This window comes from Macaca nemestrina, chromosome 9 (assembly GCF_043159975.1).
Source record: "Macaca nemestrina isolate mMacNem1 chromosome 9, mMacNem.hap1, whole genome shotgun sequence".
NCBI lineage: Eukaryota > Metazoa > Chordata > Mammalia > Primates > Cercopithecidae > Macaca > Macaca nemestrina.
The window spans coordinates 55,753,844-55,773,222 of record NC_092133.1 but is presented as its reverse complement, the minus strand read 5'-3'; the positions used below and the strand labels follow the sequence as shown (position 1 = coordinate 55,773,222).

At 38.5% G+C, this 19,379-nt stretch overlaps 1 protein-coding gene across 3 annotated transcripts in view; it reads left to right on the top strand.

The window, feature by feature from the left end:
• The window catches only part of LOC105466187 (solute carrier family 16 member 9), a 58,786-nt gene that overhangs the window by 27,168 nt on the left and 12,239 nt on the right, over positions 1-19,379 (top strand). For all 3 annotated transcript variants that reach the window (XM_011715211.3, XM_011715212.3, XM_011715214.3), the window contains exons 3-4: positions 8,021-8,164; positions 16,603-16,698. In XM_011715211.3, the coding sequence (XP_011713513.1) occupies positions 8,021-8,164; positions 16,603-16,698 (240 nt within the window). The remainder of the gene's footprint in view (positions 1-8,020; positions 8,165-16,602; positions 16,699-19,379) is intronic.

Below are 19,379 nucleotides of genomic sequence, written 5' to 3'. Positions count from 1 at the left end.
TGCTCTACAGAGAAACAAGTGGATTATTAGTACATTGGAAGTGGAATAAGTATTTTTATGTTGGTTACTCAAATGGACATCAGCAGTTCTTAACCAGGGAGATAATTAGGATCATCTATGGGACCATTTCAGCATATAATTGCGTGGATTTGACACTCAGACATTCTAATTCATTTGGTCCATGATGGGGCCTAGATTCATGAATTTTTTATTTTTTTATTTTTTTATTTTTGAGATTGGGTCTTGCTCTGTCACCCAGGCTGGAGTGCAGTGGTGCTGTATTGGCTCACTGCAACCTTGACCTCCTGGGTTCAAGTGATCCTCCCAACTCAGCCTCCTGATTAGCTGGGACCACAGGTGCATGCCACCATGCCTAATTATTTTCTTCTTATTTTTTGTAGAGACAAGGTCTCACCATGTGGTCCAGGCTGGTCTCAAACTCCTAGGCTTAAGGGATTCTCCTGCCTCAGCCTCCCAAAGTGTTGAGATTACAGGCATAAGCTACTGTGCCTGACCTCATGAATTTTTTTAAGTCCCCAAAGTGATTTTTAGTTAGGAACTACCACTGACTTAAGCCCTCTATCTTTAAATTTTTTTTTTTTTTTTTTTTTTTTTTTTTTTGAGACGGAGTCTCGCTCTGTCGCCCAGGCTGGAGTGCAGTGGCGCGATCTCGGCTCACTGCAAGCTCCGCCTCCCGGGTTCACGCCATTCTCCTGCCTCAGCCTCCTGAGTAACTGGGACTACAGGCGCCCACAACCGCGCCCGGCTAATTTTTTGTATTTTTAGTAGAGACGGGGTTTCACCGTGGTCTCGATCTCCTGACCTTGTGATCCGCCCGCCTCGGCCTCCCAAAGTGCTGGGATTACAGGCGTGAGCCACCGCGCCCGGCCTATCTTTAAATTTTAATCTTTAACTTTTTGATAACTCTCTGATGTATGATTTGCTTTGACATTTTTTAAAATAAAGAGAACTATTGTAGATTTCTCCTTGCATGTGGCACTGCTCATGCCATGTAAATAATGAGAAGTAAATTGTCTATAAAATGTGCAAAAGAAAGGGACCCTTCAGGATGAAAGATGAAGACAGTTTTTGGAAAGATGGGCAGGAGAGGGAGCTGGAACTTTGCCAAGATTGTGCCTAAGCATGTGAAATATGAAGTCCTACTCCTGGGCGTTGACAAACCTAGATTTGGACAGTAGCTCATAACAACATATTACAACTGTGAAAAGGCATGGAATTCTGGGCTTTACACTCTTCAAAATCTTAATTCTTAATTCCTTTTCCTTGAAACTTAAATAATTGAGAAGAAAATACTTCTTCTCCTTGCCTGATTTCTTTCTTTGTCCGGATAATCCCTGGGATGAATAAAGCTGGGTAAGAAGGATCCCACCCTCCTGAGTTATACATTGTGAATGAGCGCATTCTCATTACATATATTCCTAAGGTCTCTGAGCTAGGGATGCCAAGATAGAAAACACCATCCATGTTTCTAAGAGGTTTGTAGTCTCAGGAAAGAGACAGAAAAAAAAAGATAACTAATAATTTGAGAATTCACAAGTATCAAGGAGAATAGCAATGGCAGAACAATCTCTGAGGTTTTAGAGGGATAGCTTTTGAGGAAGCTATTGAGATGGGCCAGATAGGAAGATGGACTTTCATAAGCAGATAGACAAGGAGAGGGAAGTCCATGCGAATTAACTTTATGCAGAGGCCTGGATCCCGTACTGCAGAGGCTGTGTTCTGGTGGAGTAAATTTGGCTGGAGAGGAGGGATTATGTTGGAAGGTGTGACGGTCAGTTTTATGTGTCACCTTGGCTAGGTTACTTTCTCCAGTTGTTCAAACACGAATCTAGGTGTTGCTGTGAAGTTATTTTGTAGATGTGAGTAAAGTGCATAGTCACTTAACTTTAAATAAGGCAGATTATCCTAGAAAATCTAGATGGATTTGGCTCAATGGTTGCAAGGCTTTAAGAGCAGAAATGAGCTTTCCCCAAAGAAGAAATTCTGCTTGTAATTGTAGCTGCGACCTATCCCTGAGAGTTCCAACATGCCCTACCTAATAGCCTCACCTACGAATTTTTGACTTGGTTAGCTAGGCAGGTATTGACTGGCTGCCTAGTATGGAAATGTGTAAGCCAATTCCTTGCAATAAATGTCTTAATATATACTTCCTACTGGTTTTGTTTCTCTGGTTGAAACCTGACTGATACGGGAGGAATGGAAGGTGACTGAACTAGAGAGCTATCACGGCCTTGCATTGTTTTAAGATGAGCTAACACACCCTTTGGCTAGATACTGTTCTCCAAATTCAAGGAAACGGTGGTTCTGTTTCTCACACTACCCAAGTGCTGAAACAGCAGGAAACACCACGGAGATCTAGTCTGCAGTTTTGTACTCAAAGCAGATTTGAGAGTTCTTGTCCTCTCCCTTTTGTCTTCACCTCCTCCAAAGGTGTTCAAACTCATAATATGAGTCAGTAAACATATCACCATGTTAATACAGTGAGTCAGTATGGCCAGGCCCACTTGCTGAATGAGTTATGAGTGCTGGCAGAGCTGGGTTTGGGCTTTATCTCTAAGCACTGTTAACTCCTTCAAGAAGTACTGAATTCCTGCCTCTCTCAAGGATTCTGTTGCATTGGCAGGTTCCCAGTGTGCTAGGCAGATTTAAGATTGGTAGGAATAAAGACCAGGTTTTGGTTAAGCTTTCTGCCATCTAAATACCACCAAACCAACTAAAATGAAAGGCAGCCAGGGTATATGAGATCAACAATTTGAGTGGGCGTGGCTCCTTAGTGCCTTTTTCTTTTTCAAGGAGATGAACTTGAGATTTACAGTCTTCGCTGGAGCAAGGATTGAGGAACCTGCAATTTGGGGGAGCTCACACCTTGGGCTCCCTGCATTTTAGGTGGAAAGGCAGAACCTTCACAGGCCCAAGTGATCCACTCTGTTAGGAAATCCTTGCTGCATGGCAGGTCCACAACTTGGTTACTGCTATATTTTGTTTCTCACTGTAGCATCAGCCAACTTATGTATTCACTGCAGCAGACCTGACCATCCTTCTACTCCTGGGACTCTCTCAAACTTTTTAGGAAAAAGAGGTGCATGGAGGTTGAGTTTATTTCCCAAAGGGAATAATTTCATTCCCAAAACTATCCTATAATAAATTAAAAACTGAAAAATCACATTATGTTTCTATTTCCTCCATTTAGAATACATGTTCTTCCCTTTTGTTGACATAACCATACTTCGCAGCCTAGTTCAAGGCTTAGTTCTGTGGCCTTGGTTGTTCTCGCTCTTATGAAATCCCCAAACAAGCCGTCTGAACCTTTCTTTTGGTGCTTTTGGCCTTGGGTTTTATTTTAACCCTTGATGTGAGTTTGTTTTGCCTCTTGTCTAGATCCTGGATTGTGTTTGATTTCTCTGTGTCCTTTTCTAACATTATATGAGACTCTAGAACTGTACTGTCCAGTACGGTGGGCACATGTGGCTACTGGGCACCTGAAATGTGGCTCATTCCAGTTTAGATGAGCTATAGGTATAATAAATACACACTGGGCTGGGTGTAGTGGCTCATGCCTATAAAACTTAGAGCTTTGGGAGGCTGAGATAGGAGGATCACTTGAGACCAGGTGTTTAAGACCAGCTTGGGCAACATAATGAGACCCTGTCTCTGTAATTTTTTTTTTTTTTAATTAGCCAGGAGTGGTGGTAACTTAGAAAGCTGAGGCAATAGTGGCTTCTAAACACCAATACTGACAACAGTAATATTGGCTCTTGAACACTAATACACAGGCAATGGTAAGTTCCAGAAAAACTTTCACCGAAGGCAAAATAAATATAAAGGCAATGATAGATGAAATGTATGAGAGTGTGTGTGTGTGTGTGTGTGTGTGTGTGTGTGAAGTTCCCATTACCTTTTTACTGCCTTGCCTTTTATTCTGAAATTACATCCTTCTCACTATTTGCTTATTTAAACATTTCTTCTTCTCTAATTAAGCAGTAGTAATAATAGATGGCTATTACTTTTTTTTTTTTTTTTTTGAGACAGAATTTTGCTTGTTGCCCAGGCTGGAGTGCAGTGGCGTGATCCCAGCTCACTGCAACCTCCACCTTCCTGGTTCATGCAATTCTCCTGCCTCAGCCTACTGAGTAGTTGGGATTACAGGCATGTGTCACCACACCTGGCTAATTTTTGTACTTTTAGTAGAGGCAGGGTTTCACCATATTGGCCAACCTGGTCTTGAACTCCTGACCTCAGGTAATCCACCTGGCTTGGTCTCGCAAAGTGCTGGGATTACAGGCTTGAGCCACCATGCCTGGCCAGTTATTCCATTTTTAAAGTATCTTGTGAAAATAAAAAATTAGGAATCCCCTTCCCCTTTTCCCCCTTTTTTCCCCTAAAATTGTTCAGGTTCTAAGGTGTGGAATCACCGGTTCATGTCATAGGTAAACTAACTTTTGTTCCAAAGTTCCCTTCTGCAAAGTTTTCACTTTGCATTGTAAGAAATCTCCTGCAAGTAGCCCTTTCATTTAATCTGTCTCTTGAAACTCATCCAGTGCTGAGGAATAATAGATGGTTTATCATCTTGAGGCCTTGCACAGTTACTACAAAGCTAAACATATAAATGTGTCACATTTTGCAGATGTGACTTGATGGTCACTTTGATACATTTTGTCTTGTTATTGCTGAAATATGAGGCTATTGTATTTTAAATCTATGTAAATAGGATCTATAAATAAACCCGGGTTCTAAGGATAAGGGTAAAATAATTTGCTCTAAACTATTGAACACCAAGTGATTATAAATTTTATGTTTTCATCTAACATAAGTTCATAAAGCTATGTTATCTATAAGACATTAACCAAAGTACCATTACCAGTGGTCAATCCATACAGGTCTGCAGCAAACTTGATCCTTGCTTCCTCGGAGGAAAGAATTCAGCCAGGGGACAGAAGTGGGTTTAAAGCAGACAAAGAGACCAAGGCAAGTTTTAGAGCAGGAGTGAGAGTTTATTAAAAAATTTTAGAGCAGGAGTGAAAGGAAGTATTTACACTTGGAAGAGGGCCACGTGGGCAACTTGAGAGATTCAAGTGCCCATTCAGTCCTTGACTTGGGGTTTTACAAGTTGGCATGATTCTGGGGATTTTCCTTCTCTCTTGATTCTTCCCTCGTGGTTGGCTGTTGCTCAACTGCTGCATGTGCAGTGTTGGCCATTTGGGAGGGTGACCACGTGCATAGTGTGTTTACTGAGGTTGTGCTAGTGCTCCGTAGGGACAATTTTCCTTTAGCAGTCAAATCACCCCATAGGAAGGTTGTACATCCATTTTGCCTCTTAGAGAGCATGCCCGAGTCCATGTGCCCAACTCCTGAGATCTTACTGGGAAGCTGCTGATCACCAGCTCCAGGTGTTTTCTATCTACTGGGAGACTGTTTTCCCCTGGTGTTGGCTGTGGCCAATTATCATTTCAGAAAAACAGCATAATAAACACCTGACCATCACCTGATGGTTACCGGAAATTCCTGGGTGAGGCAAGGGCTCTCCTGCCCTGCTCATGTCTACCTACTCTAACAGTACACTGATGTTCTTTACTAATAATTTGATTTCTAGGAAAAAATTAAGATCCCAATTGAACTATTTCTCAATCAGGGAGAATGCTGGTCTGACTTTGGCCTTAGACCTGTCATTGGCTAGCTGTGGACTCTTGGTCAAATCACATGATCTTTCTGAGTTCCAGTTTCACCATTTTTAAATTGAGGTGTTTAGACCATTTCCAACTTCCAAAATTTCAGTTCTAAAATTTTTTGTCTTTGATCTCTGACCTAATGATATATTTCTCTAAATCAGCAGCAGATGGCAGTGTGAAAGTAGAGAACTTTAAAACCTGTTTCCATTTGCTGTTTTCACCTGTAAGAGAATTTCTGTTCATTTTTTCCTAATGCTTAAATGTTTTTCAAAAAAATCATTTGTTAGGCAAGAAAAGTGACTTCAGAATTTATCACATAGTTTATAACAATGCTGTATATTTCATACAACAGTGGCTTTGGTTGTACGTGCTATGAAAATTATGACTCCTCCATCTTGCCCCCACACTCCCAGCCTCTGAGGCTTCCTCGTGGAATTAACGTGCATTAAGGAGCATACAGTTAAAGTCCTGTTTTGAGGATGAAACTTGAAACTTTTCGAGTATTCCAGGAATAGTCTCTGTGTGTTTCAATTCCACTGTGTTGTAAAATTTGCGAACACTGAAACTCAATGTCAATGTAGTTTGCTAACAACAGAGAAGTGTCATGCCTTATGCTCTCAGACATCCATTTGTAAAATTAGACCCTTAAAACGTTTCTATTTTTGAATTATCTAAGTATTTCTCATTGGGTGTACAGACAGCCCAACTATTGGATGATAAGTTTGGTCTTTCAAATGGATTTTCCTTTTAAAATACTGGCACAGAATATTTCCCTCTGTTTGTCATGTAAATGTGTCAGTCTCCTCTTCTGCACTGACTCACACAAGAGGGCCTGAAAATGGAAGGATCCAATTTATGGCCAGGAAGGAATGTGGGAGAGCCTTAAGCACCAGAAGCTGTGATCTCAGTATATTTCAGGGGCCATAAACTGGTCTTAAGTATGTGTTTAAGAAATTCTCTGGAATTGAGAAGAATGTAAGGACATAGTATAGTACATGGGTTATTGGAACCTGCTTCTGTCATTTACAAATAGTGAGACTGTGATGGATTCCATTGTTTCTCTGAGGTTGCTTCAAAAAGGGGTAAAAGACACATACATACAGAAAAGTGTATGTATCATGACAGTATAGCTTGATGAATGTTCATGAACTGAACACACTCATATAATCATGACCTTCATGATTATATGAGCAGTACCCTGCAAGTTTGCCTTTGCTCTCTTCTGATTATGACTCCCCAGCCCCTAATAAAGATAGCCAGTATCCTGACTTCTAACACAGATTAGTTTTGCTTGTTTCTGTAGTTTTTATAATTGAAATTATATGGGTTGTACTTACATTGGGTGTCTTTCATTTACATTGTGTTTGTGTGATATACCCTTAACATGTGTAGTTGTAGGTCATTTTCACTGCCATATAATTATGTACATAACTTTAGGTGTTTATGTGGGTGTTTCTGTTGGGTGTATACATAGAATTGAAACTTCTGGGTTTTACAGCCTGCTGTGTTCAGCTTTAATAAACACTGCCAGCAGTGTGTGAGAATCCTGTTCCTACCACTTTCTTGCTAACAATATTGTCTGTCTTTAGCCATTCTGGTAGGTGTGGTTTTGAAAATTAGAGATCATAGTTTGAAAGGTTGTCAACTCAATTCAGATATACTTCTCTTTGCTTCCAAATCCTTAGTCTTTCTTCTACCATAGACTTGAACAGCTTCTTTGAGCTTCAGTTTCCTTCTATGTTAAATGAGACTGTTGGGCTAAATAACCCTTAACGTCCTTTTATTTCTAGTATATTAAGTTCCATACTTCTGAGTATAGTCCTGGTAGGAAAGAATTTCACTATTACTTAAATTCTGTTACATGAGCAGTTGCCCACTTATGGTAGAACAATTCCAGATGATGGTCACTTTTGCTTGTCAGTCAACAGGGCACAGTAACACTATCAGATGGGTACTATTATAATTCCCATTTTCAGATGAGGAAACTAAGGCACAGGATGATCAAATAAGTTGCCCAAGACCAAACATCTACCAAGTAGTAGGGCTAGAATTTGAATAAAATCTGACTCCAGAACCTCCATTTTACCTATGTGATCTTATCCTTTAATTTCATTATCAAAAAGAATGAGACTAACAATAGTATCCACCTCCCAGGGCTGCAGTAAGATTAAAATGAGATGAGATTGTTCACATGAGCTGCCTTATATAGTGTCTGCATAGCATAAATACTCAGTGCATGTTTATTTTTGTTGTTTTATGATGGAAAGAATCATTTTGAACTTACGACGGATGGATCATATGATAATAAGTGAAGGTTTCACTTCTTTTTTTAGGTCCTGTCTGCAGTCTCTGTGTCTCATCTTTTGGAGCAAGACCCGTCACAATCTTCAGTGGCTTCATGGTGGCTGGAGGCCTGATGTTGAGCAGTTTTGCTCCCAATATCTACTTTCTGTTTTTTTCCTATGGCATTGTTGTGGGTAAGGAACCTCGTCACTATGACTTTCCTAACCTTCAAGAGATACATATCGATTCACCAGTGCCAGGTTTATGATCCAGTTAATGTAAAGGAGTGAAAATGCTCACTAGTAATTTACTTTCAATAACCACTTCTCCAAAAATTGTTGCTTTAGTAAAAAAAAAAACCTGCACAGTGAATCCAAATGTTTGAGAGAACAAGCAATCCCTACTCTATCTCCTTGCAAGGCACAGGGAAGTTTTTCATCTCAGCCCTTGTCTCTCTATAGCACATACGGGAAAAGTGAGAGGGGAACACAAAACTTGGATGTTATGGACATCTGTCACTTCTCACTAAATTATGAAGTGGCTCTTTTCCTATTGGGCAGTCAAGCATGATTCTTTCGAGCTGTTTGTGTTCACAAACAGCTGTTTGCATTCCATAGCATCTGTTGCTGTGGGCCCAAGTGAAAAGGCACAGCACAAGTAAAAAGTAGATTTGAAAGCATGTATTAGTATTATTTTTTTTTTTTAGAGATAAGACATGAGTGAAGAAAGCTGAGTGGTGGGATGATACTGGTTACAGGGGAGGAAAGTATAGGAGGCTCAGGACCTTAGAGTAAAGAAAATTTGGGAAGATATCCTTATCATGTCATTACACTAATTCTGTTCAGTGTTAAAAATCACCAGACTTGGTATTTCTAGAAGCTGTTGGTAGAGACTTAGAAAAAGATGGCCTCCAGCTTTCAAGTTTCTTCTTAATGCCTCAAAGGAGCTAATTTTGTTGACTACCGATATTCCTCTTTTCTGCCTGGAAATATTTCCCCAATAATAAATAATAGAAAATGTAGCAACTAATATTCTCTGAGTACTTATCGTATGCTAGGGACTGTGCTAAATGCTTTATATGATCTCATTTCCTCTTCACAAGAACCCATTTTACAGAGAAGGAAAGTGAAACTCAGAGAAGTAAAAATATTACTAACTAAATTAACAAAGCTAGAAGACTTGGTCTGATACTTAGAGACGCTCAGTCTGACACTCAGTAGTCCGTCCATTTATATGGGATTTGGCTTACACTTTTGACTGCTGCTGCTGATGGTGGAGTTACAGGGCTTTCACTTGGCTTTCCTCACTATGATGGTGTTGTAGGGAATGATAACTCTTATTGCTTTGGCCAAGGGACCACAGAACAATGTAGGGAGTTCTACCAGCTGTTGCATATATGTGCTATAATTAAATATCAGGGACTGGGGAAAGGACCATTGGCTGAGCAGTTGGGTCATAATCCCATATATTACCTGCCCCATGTAAGCCCACTTTAAGGGGAAGCCATGCAGACTCTTCATGTCTCTGACAACAATGTTTAAAATGTATTTCACTTTCCTCAGTGTACAGTTACTTAAATAGATGGCCATAGTTCTCTTTGGGGAAAGACTCAGGTAATCATTCCATATGTACAAACTTGTCATCATGTTTGTGGCAATGTCCCTCCTCCTAGAGTCCTGGCCTTTCCTTCAGTTAGTGGATTCTGGGTCAGAAAACAGGCTCAAGTCTGAGGAGGTATATAACTCTGATTTGGCAATAGGTTCTGATTCTCAGTGACTAAGAGGAAACTGTCAGCTCATGGAGGGAGCACTGGACTTCAGGTCAGCAGACAAAGGTTCTGTGAGTTTGAGCAAGCTCCTTCATCTCCATGAATGGCTGTACCCTCCCGCATCTGTGAAAGCAGCCTAAGAAACCCACCTCAGATGGGTCTTGTGAGGACTAAATGATAAGCAAGATAACAATAAAGAGTTGAGTTAGATTTCAATTAATAAAAATATCTCTCACCACAGTAATTATTGGGGACCTGTGAGTTACTGCTTGCTGGCAAATTATTAATATTTACCATCATCGTTGATTTCTTCACAGTTTTATTTCATCAGTAGGCTCATAGTATAGGGCTCATGGAATGTTTGTGGGATAAATAAATGAGATAATAATGAACACTGGCACTTTCATTCTGTTACCATTTGAAGTAGAGTATCAAATAGAAAAGAAAGTGACAGGAAATTATTACACAGTCTAACATCTTATTCCTGTATCATGAGCTCTTTAGAAAAATAAGAAGGGTTCAGTCTCATGGTAACATTTATAAGATGCAATTCTGTGCAGAATCATATCCTAAAGACTTTCATTTGTCTTTAATGAGCTAGATGGCCTCTTAAGCTAGACAATGTGATCAAGGGAAAGATCAGACACTGACTAGCAGGCAGGCTCTGGGGTTGGACCATGTGGGTTAACCTTCTTTTATCCACTTGCCAGCTGTGTGACTGTAAACATGTTTTGTAACTACTGTTTTCTCATTTTTAAACTGAGCATAATAATGGCACCCATCTTATAAGAGTTTGTGAAGATGAGTGACATAATGCAATGAATGTTAGCTAGCATAAACCATTATCATTTGTTTTATGACCCTGAAAAATTATTCAGCCTCTCTGAGCTTCCATTTTTATTTTTTATAAAATGGCACTGATATGAGTTCATGGAGGTATTGTGACTATTCATGAGATAATGTTTATAAAGAGGCAAACAGATGTTTAATACATATTTGTTCCTTTCTCCTTAAATTCCTTTCTGACCCATACAGCAGTAGTTTTTGGCTACTGAAGAAGCTCTATTGAATCAGACATATTTGTGTAAGAGATTTAAAAATATAGAAAAAGAAATTAAAGTTATTTTGGATATTACAACCTAAAATGTCAAAAGAATACTAAAGTGTATTAAATGATATAATTCTGTTTTACCATTTAATTGATTTTTTCAAAACTAACAATTTGAAAACATGATGCTCTTTTGTTTAGGTTTTTGTAGCTCAAATGAAAACCTGTACCAACTTGTCAGATTGCAGGATTAATTGCAATGAGGAACCTGATACCATATCAGTATAGCTTTTGTACTCTGTAAATTCATGTGTTTATTCTGTACTTTGTTTTTGTTGTTGTTTTTTTGAGATGGAGTCTCACTGCAACTTCCACCTCAGGGGTTCAAGCGATTCTCCTGCCTCAGCCTCCCGAGGAAGCTGGGATTACAGGAGCATGCCACCACACCTGACTCATTTTTGTATTTTTAGTAGAGATGAGTTTTGCCATGTTGGCCAGCCTGGTCTTAAGCTCCTGACCTCGGGTGATCCGCAGTCTTGGGCTCCCAAAGTGTTGGGATTACAGGCGTGAGCCACTGTACCCGGCCTCTGTTTATTCTGTACTTTAAATAGATCTTCATTCAAACCTGATTTTGTAGCATCATGCGTTGTCTATTTGAAAAACATTGGTTTGCTGAGTTATGCAAGAACTTAAAAATGTTAACACATTTCATTGTAAAACATCACTTTGGTTAATATTACCAACAAGTTCATTAGAAATCTTTATGGATTGGCAAGTGATTGTAAGCCACAAGGCCAAATCTGGTAATTGAGGCTCCTGTTTTCTCAATAAAATTACTAAACCGGGGAAAAAGCAATACAGTGGGAGATGAAAATTAGGTGGGTAGGAGGTGGCGGTGCAGGAAATGTGCCTGTAATGATTTGCTCAAGCCTCTTTCTAATAATTTCTCTTTGCTTTTCTGAAAAGCACAACTCAAAATCAATTCCTTGTATTCTCTTTTCTTTAGAATATATTGTTATTTAGCTACCTTATTATGGTTTTCTTATTATTCCCTTCCTGATTTTTGGAAGAATTCCATTTTCTTCCCCCCCCACCTCCTGCCACTGCCCTTTTTTGGTAATATCTGCGTAGTCCACTGAGAGTGGGGAGGGAAAAGAAACATGTTTGTAGACAGTCTGATTCTCTTACTGTAATTCTGCCAAATGAGATAAAGGGCATTTCCTGTATATTCGCTTTAGCAGAAATAGAGATTTACAAGCCCCCTCTTTCAAAATTGTTGTATAATTGAAGATAATCTTTAAGTGTCATGGATATACAGGTATAATAAGGTACTATGATTTTTTTAATGTAGTCTGAGGCAGTATCTACATAATGCCATAATACTCAGGTGAAAATGAAAAAAGTATACCAATATAATGGATATTTTTTAGTACTCATGATAGTGTAGGGGCAGAAACTACATCTTTACATTTTTTTATGTCTCTTAATTTGTACAACTATCTTACGAGATTGTTTTACAGATAAAGAAACTAGGAATTCAAGTTTAAATGACTTTGCCAAAGCCACACAACCAATTGTCTAGTTGGAGGAATAGACTTGAAAATATGTAACTTATAGCACAGCACAATAAGTGCAGTGATGAAGCCAATGTATGTGCGTGTGCAGGGGAGACACGGTGGAGGCTTCATGCTTAATTTATGCTTAAGCTGAGTCTTGAAGAACAGGCAGGAAGTGGTTCAAGTGAATACGGTTAGAAGGGGAGTGGGGATGGTGTGAGGGGGACCTTTCGGTAGCCTAAGTACTCAGAGAAGCAAGATAGAATGGCTAAACAGCAGTCTTTTTATATACATTTGTTAAGGAATGCACAGATGGTGTGAGGAGTTGTAAATATGTCAAAGCATGGTGTGTAACAGAGGCCAGATGCTAACCGTTTTATGTGGTCTTTATTGCAGTAGTATGACATGATGAGAACTGTATGACAACAGTTTAGAAGACAGATTGGTGGGAAAGGTACTGAAGGCTGAGACAGCTATTAGGAGGCCTTAGATGAGACAAAAAAAAAAAAAAAAAAAGATGAGGAGATGAACTGAGGCAGTGTTAGTGCAGAGAGAGACTGAGGTTGACAATTTAGGCCATGGGTGTGAAAAAGAGCTTGATGTCTGGTTTGATGAGAGGAGATGAGGGGAAAGAGGACTCTGAAGTTGTGTCTCCAGTGTGTGAAATGGAAGGTAAAGTGTGGAAATGAAATGTTGCAACATGTAAATATATTTAGTTTTTACCATTTAAAGAAAGGGAAACAACTATGCCTTACTAATACTGATGCTGTGAATTGTCAGTAGTACAAGTATTTAATTTTAAAATTGTTATACTTTTACTGGAGGTTGGTACACAGAATTTTTTCACTGGCAGGGGTCTGATCCAAACTGGTTGGAGGCCAAGGAATGCTTTAAGGCAGTGGTTTCCAAACTGATCTTGGGGCCCTTTATATTCTTTTATTTAAGATACCAAGAAACTTTTGATTATGAATATTATACTTAGATTTAGTCTATTAAAATGTACTGTATTAAGAGATACAACATTTACAAATATTTAGCTATTCATTTCAAAATAACAAATCTAGTACATGTTAACATAAATATTATATTTATTATGAAAAATAACTGTTTTCCAAAGCAAACAAAATTTGGTGAAAAGAGTGCCATTGTCTTACATGTTTGCAAATCTCTTTAATGTCTGGTTTCATAGAAGGCAGCTATATTCTCCTATCTACTTCTGTACTCAATATGTTACAATATGCTTCTTGATTGAAGTGTATATGAAGAAAATCTGGTCTCACACACAAAGATGTAATTAGAAAAGGGAAGAGTGTTGAATAGCCTTTATAGGTAATTATAGATATTCCTCTACCGAAACTTGGTAAGTGATAGTTTCCTAAGGATTAATTGCAATGATGAACCTGCTACTGTATCAGTATACTTTTCATACTCTGTTATAGGAAATCCATTTGTTTATTCCGTGCTTTGAATAGATCTTTACTCAAACCTAACTTTGTAGCTTCATGCATTGGCTATTTGAAAAATATTGATTTGCTGAGTTATGCAAGAACTTAAAAATGTTAACACATTTTATTGTAAAACATCACTTTGGTTAATATTACCAAAAGCTCATCAGAAATCTTTATGAATTGGGAAGCTGTCAAATGCATAGTGACAGATACAAGTTTTCCAAAATTCTGGTTTTTGTTTTTGTTTTTGTTTTTTGTTTTTTTGCTGGAAAACATTAATTTTATCATTGGTAACAATTACTGCCAGTTGTTTCCCAGCATTGGTTCATTGCCAAGAAAATATCGGCCAGACACCCAAGGTTAAATAACCGTAGTTTGTCTGTCAGACATTGTTTCAAATAAAACGATGTTCTATTTTAAAAGTGGTTATTTTAGCTAGCTATAAAACAATTGTGTAAGTGCTTATCCTCGCAGCAATTATTGTAATTCAGGTGAAGCACTGAAAGCAAATGTGTTTGTTTTGACTGTGAGGGTGTGGTGGTGAAGCCTATAAAGTGTCAAGTTCCTTAGGAATACCTTAGTTTGTGGTAGGCTTTTTGCAGTTTTACTCACCATCTCTTTTGCACCATCAGCATAAATGTGAACATAGTGAAAAGAGCGGAGAACATCTCAGTATTATTATAAAAATAGTTTTGACTTGACTAACTTCATGAAAGATCTTAGGGACTGTAGGTACACAGACTTCTCTTTAACAGCTACTGGTTTAAGGTTGTCCTGATGCAGATTAAGAGTGTAAATCATGCCACCTTTTCTTTCTTTCTTTTTTTTTTTTTTTTTTTGAGACAGAGTCTCACTCTGTTGCCTAGGCTGGAGTGCAATGGCACGATCTCAGCTTGCTGGAACCTCCACCTCCAGAGTTCAAATGATTCTCTTGCCTCAGCCTCCTGAGTAGTTGAGACTACAGGTGTGTGCCATTGGGTGCCTGGCTAATTTTTTTGTATTTTTAGTAGAGATAGGGTTTTGCCATATTGGCCAGGCTTGTCTCAAACTCCTGACCTCAAGTGATCCTCCCACCTCAGCCTCCCAAACTGCAGGGATTACAGGCATGAGCCACCGTGTCTGGCCTCAACTTTTGCTTTCTGACAAATTTAAAGTAAATGCATTTCAGATTTCTGGTACGTTAAAAAAAAGTGAAGTAATCTTATCTGAACCCTAAGACTTTCAAATCATTTTTAAAAATTCATTTTAGTATAAGATTTAAAGTTTAAAAGTTGCTGTTTCAACTTTTTTGGCATTGACACTTAGTAATCTGAAATGTCTTTTTTTTCATGTCTTCGATGCTTAACCTTTGACACAGCTCTGACAATGAAATCACAGAAAACATGAATGAATAATGCAAATGTAAATTTGCATTATTTACAATAAAGCCCCCTCCAAAGGCTTTCAGAAATAGTCTTAGTTAAGGGTGACAGTTATTGGCTTCACAAAATTGATTGGTTAGAAACAGTTCTTATTTCATGTTCTGAAATGTCCTCTGTGTAGTAATGACAACTGTATAAATTAATCCAACTCATGCCTTAGATTTTGAAAGTATTTTTTCCCCATAAATGACATCAAAGGGCACTCTATTTTTAAAGGGTTATTTAAAGTCTAATTGTTTTAATCTCTCTTATTTCATTAATAAGACTGTATGCAATCATGGATGATCATCTGAGTCGTGGGTTAAGTGCTGATTTCCTAAAATGTTTATGCAGTGTATTTGTTAAACCTCATGTATTCATTTAAATCATAGTCCAGGTGGCTATTTTAAGTAATGAAAATGACCTTAATAATTCACGTAATAGGCCATAGTTAAAATTCGGTTGTTAGACTATGGCTCTTGTGTTGTTTTAGAGTGATCCTCAAGAACAGATAATGTTGTGGAAGAAAGGCATAAAGTAAATGACTGAGGGCCAAAGGAGAGTTATATGAAAAACAAACTGGGGTTGTCAGATTCTTAAAAGGGAAGAAAATACTAAGCCAGCAAACAAGAGCCTTGGAGATTATCTGGAGATAAATATTACCCTTGTGATTCAGGAACAGAAATTTAGTTGTAACTTTTTTGTTGTTAATTATAAAATAATTTCAAATTTACAGAAAAGTGAATAGTATAGCAAACAACCATAGTTGTTAGTGTTTTGTTGTATGTGCTTCCTTTTTTTGGTGAAAGTATTTTAAAGTAAAGACATTACTACATTTTACTTCTAAATAAGGTAATATGCACCTCTAAAAGACGAAGACTTACAGATATAAATTTCACTGTGGTGAGATGATATAAGAACCCCACAGGGCCTTCATGTTGCAGACTGGGTTGTGCAGGCTAAACTGTAACAAAATAGCTTTGAGTGATCAAGTATATTTTAAAAAGTTGTTTAGAGGACTTAGAAGAAGAACACTGAGCTGGGGGCAACGACTTGGAAGAGGCATAGATCTCTAAGGGGCAAACTTGATCAAATTTGCTGTTTTGTATGTGAATTTAGCCATTTTTTCTCTCTCTCCATAATGTCTTAATTTACATTGGCATTATTCATTCGTGCTTTAGACATTGGATGCTTTTTTACTTGATCCTGATCTAGGGTATGGGGTGAAAAATGAGGCTGCCCAATGGTGTCTATTGGGGCTACACACATGGAAGGAATCTAGGAGTCTGTACTTATAACAGTTTTAGCCAGTGAATAATGGAATGCCCTATTGGGCATACTTGTTTTTCCTTTTTTCTCTTGCATTGATGTAATGCAGTGTCTTAATTTATGCAATGTCTTCTCATGCTTAGGTCTTGGATGTGGTTTATTATACACTGCAACAGTGACCATTACGTGCCAGTATTTTGACGATCGCCGAGGCCTAGCGCTTGGCCTGATTTCAACAGGTAAATTTTCAAATTGAGTACAGTATTGTCACCATTCAGTCTGCTAAACAAAGTAAAAAGTTACCAAGCACAGACATGTTTAACCAATCATTACCCAGCTACCAATCATGTAGCAAAATAATTTCTTTACTTCTAGAAGGAAAGTTTATTTTACACCGTAAATATGGCAGTGACTTTCTTTTTTCTTTTTTCTTTTTTTACATTATAAATTTTTATGTCTTATATGGGATGTTTTCTAAAATATATAGCTCTTCTAAAATTGTAAACTGATATTTAGTATAACATTAATAAATTTTTACATGGACACCTATGATTGTCAAAGCACTTTTAGAAACTTAAATTTAAATGACCATAAAACTTGAAAACTAGTGTTTATGATATTTTTTTAAAAGCTATTTTTTCATCCATTGTATTTGCTTCCTGAAACTCCAAAGTAAACCATCTCATTATTTGTTATTTATTATTATTATATTTTAAGTTCCGGGATACATGTGCAAGAACGTGCAGGTTTGTTACATAGGTATACATGTGCCCTGGTGGTTTGCTGCACCCGTCAACCCATGATCTACATTAGGTATTTCTCCTAATGTTATCCCTCCCCTAGCCCCACCCCCAACAGGCCCAGTGTGTGATGTTCTCCTCCCCGTGCCCATATGCTTTCATTGTTCAACTCCCACTTATCAGTGAGAACATGTGGTGTTTGGTTTCCTGTTCTGTGTTAGTTTGCTGAGAATTATGGTTTCTAGCTTCACTCATGTCCCATGAACTCATTCTTTTTTATGGCTGCATAGTATTCTGTGGAGTATATGTGCCACATTTTCTTTCTTTTTTTTTCTTTTTTTTTTTTTTGAGATGGAGTTTCACTTTGTTGCCCAGGCTGGAGTGCAATGTCACGATCTTGGCTCACTGCAACCTCTGCCTTCTGGGTTCAAGCAGTTCTCCTGTCTCAGCCTCCTGAGTAGCTGTAATTATAGCCATGTGCTACCATGCCTGGCTAATATTTTGTATTTTTAGTAGAGACAGGGTTTCTTCCTGTTGGTCAGGCTGATCTCGAACTCCGGATTTTGGGTGATCTGCCCTCCTTGGCCTCCCAAAGTGCTGGGATTACAGGCGTGAGCCACCGCGCCCTGCCTATACATTGCCACGTTTTCTTTATCCAGTCTAACACTGATGGACATTTGGGTTGGTTCCAAGTCTTTGCTACTGTGAATAGTGCTGCAATAAACATACATGTGCATGTGTCGTTATAGCAGAATGATTTATAATCCTTTGGGTATATACCCAGTCATGGGATTGCTGGGTCAAATGGTATTTCTAGTTCTAGATCCTTGAGGAATCGCCACACTGTCTTCCACAATGATTGAAGTGTAAAAGCATTCCTGTTTCTCCACATCCTCTCCAGCACCTGTTCTTTCCTGACTTTTTAATGATTGCCATTCTAACTGGCATGAGATGGTATCTCATTGTGGTTTTGATTTGCATTTCTCTAATGACCAGTGATGATGAGTTTTTTTTTTTTTTTCATGTTTGTTGGCTGCATAAATGTCTTCTTTTTTTCTTTTCTTTTCTTTTTTCTTTTTCTTTTTTTTTTGAGATGGAGTTTTGCTCTTTTGTCCAGGCTGGAGTGCAGTGGCACAATCTCGGCTCACTGCAACCTCCACCTTCCAGTTTCAAGTGATTCTCCTGCCTCAGCCTCCCGAGTAGCTGGGATTATAAGTGCCCACCACCACGCCCAGCTAAGTTTTGTATTTTTAATAGAGACAGGGTTTCACCACATTGGCCATGGTGGTCTCAAACTCCTGACTTTGTGATCTGCCTGCCTCAGGCTCCTAAAGTGCTGGGATTACAGGCATGAGCCACTGTGCCTGGCCAGATGTCTTCTGTTGAAAAGTGTCTGTTCATATCCTTTGCCACTTTTTGATGGGGTTGTTTTTTTTTTCTTGTAAATTTGTTTATGTTCCTTGTAGATTCTGGATATTAGTCCTTTGTCAGATGGATAGATTGCAAAAATTTTCCCCATTCTGTAGTTTGCTGGTTCACTCTGATGATAGTTTCTTTTGCTGTGCAAAAGCTCTTTACTTTAATCAGATCCCATTTGTCTTTTTTGGCTTTTGTTGCCCTTGCTGTTGGTGTTTTAGTGATGAAGTCTTTGCCCATGCCTATGTCCTGAATGGTATTGCCTAGGTTTCCTTCTAGAGTTTTTATGGTTTTAGGTCTAACATTTAAGTCTTTAATCCATCTTGAGTTAATTTTTGTATAAGGTGTAAAGAAGGGGTTCAGTTTCAGTTTTCTGCATATGGCTAGCCTGTTTTCCCAACACCACTTGTTAAGTAGGGAATCCTTTCCCCATTTCTTGTTTTTGTCAGGTTTGTCAAAGATCAGATGGTTGTAGATGTGTGGTGTTATTTCTGAGGCCCCTGTTCTGTTCCATTGGTCTTTATCTCTGTTTTGGTACCAGTACCATGCTGTTGTGGTTACTGTAGCCGTGTAGTGTGTAGTTTGAAGTCAGGTAGTGTGAAGCCTTCAGCTTTGTTCCTTTTGCTTAGAATTGTCTTGGCTATATGGGCTCTTTTTTGGTTCTATATGAAATTTAAAGTAGTTTTTTCCAATTCTATGAAGCAAGTCAATGGTAGCTTGATGGGAATAGCGTTGAATCTATAAATTACCTTGGGCAGTATGGC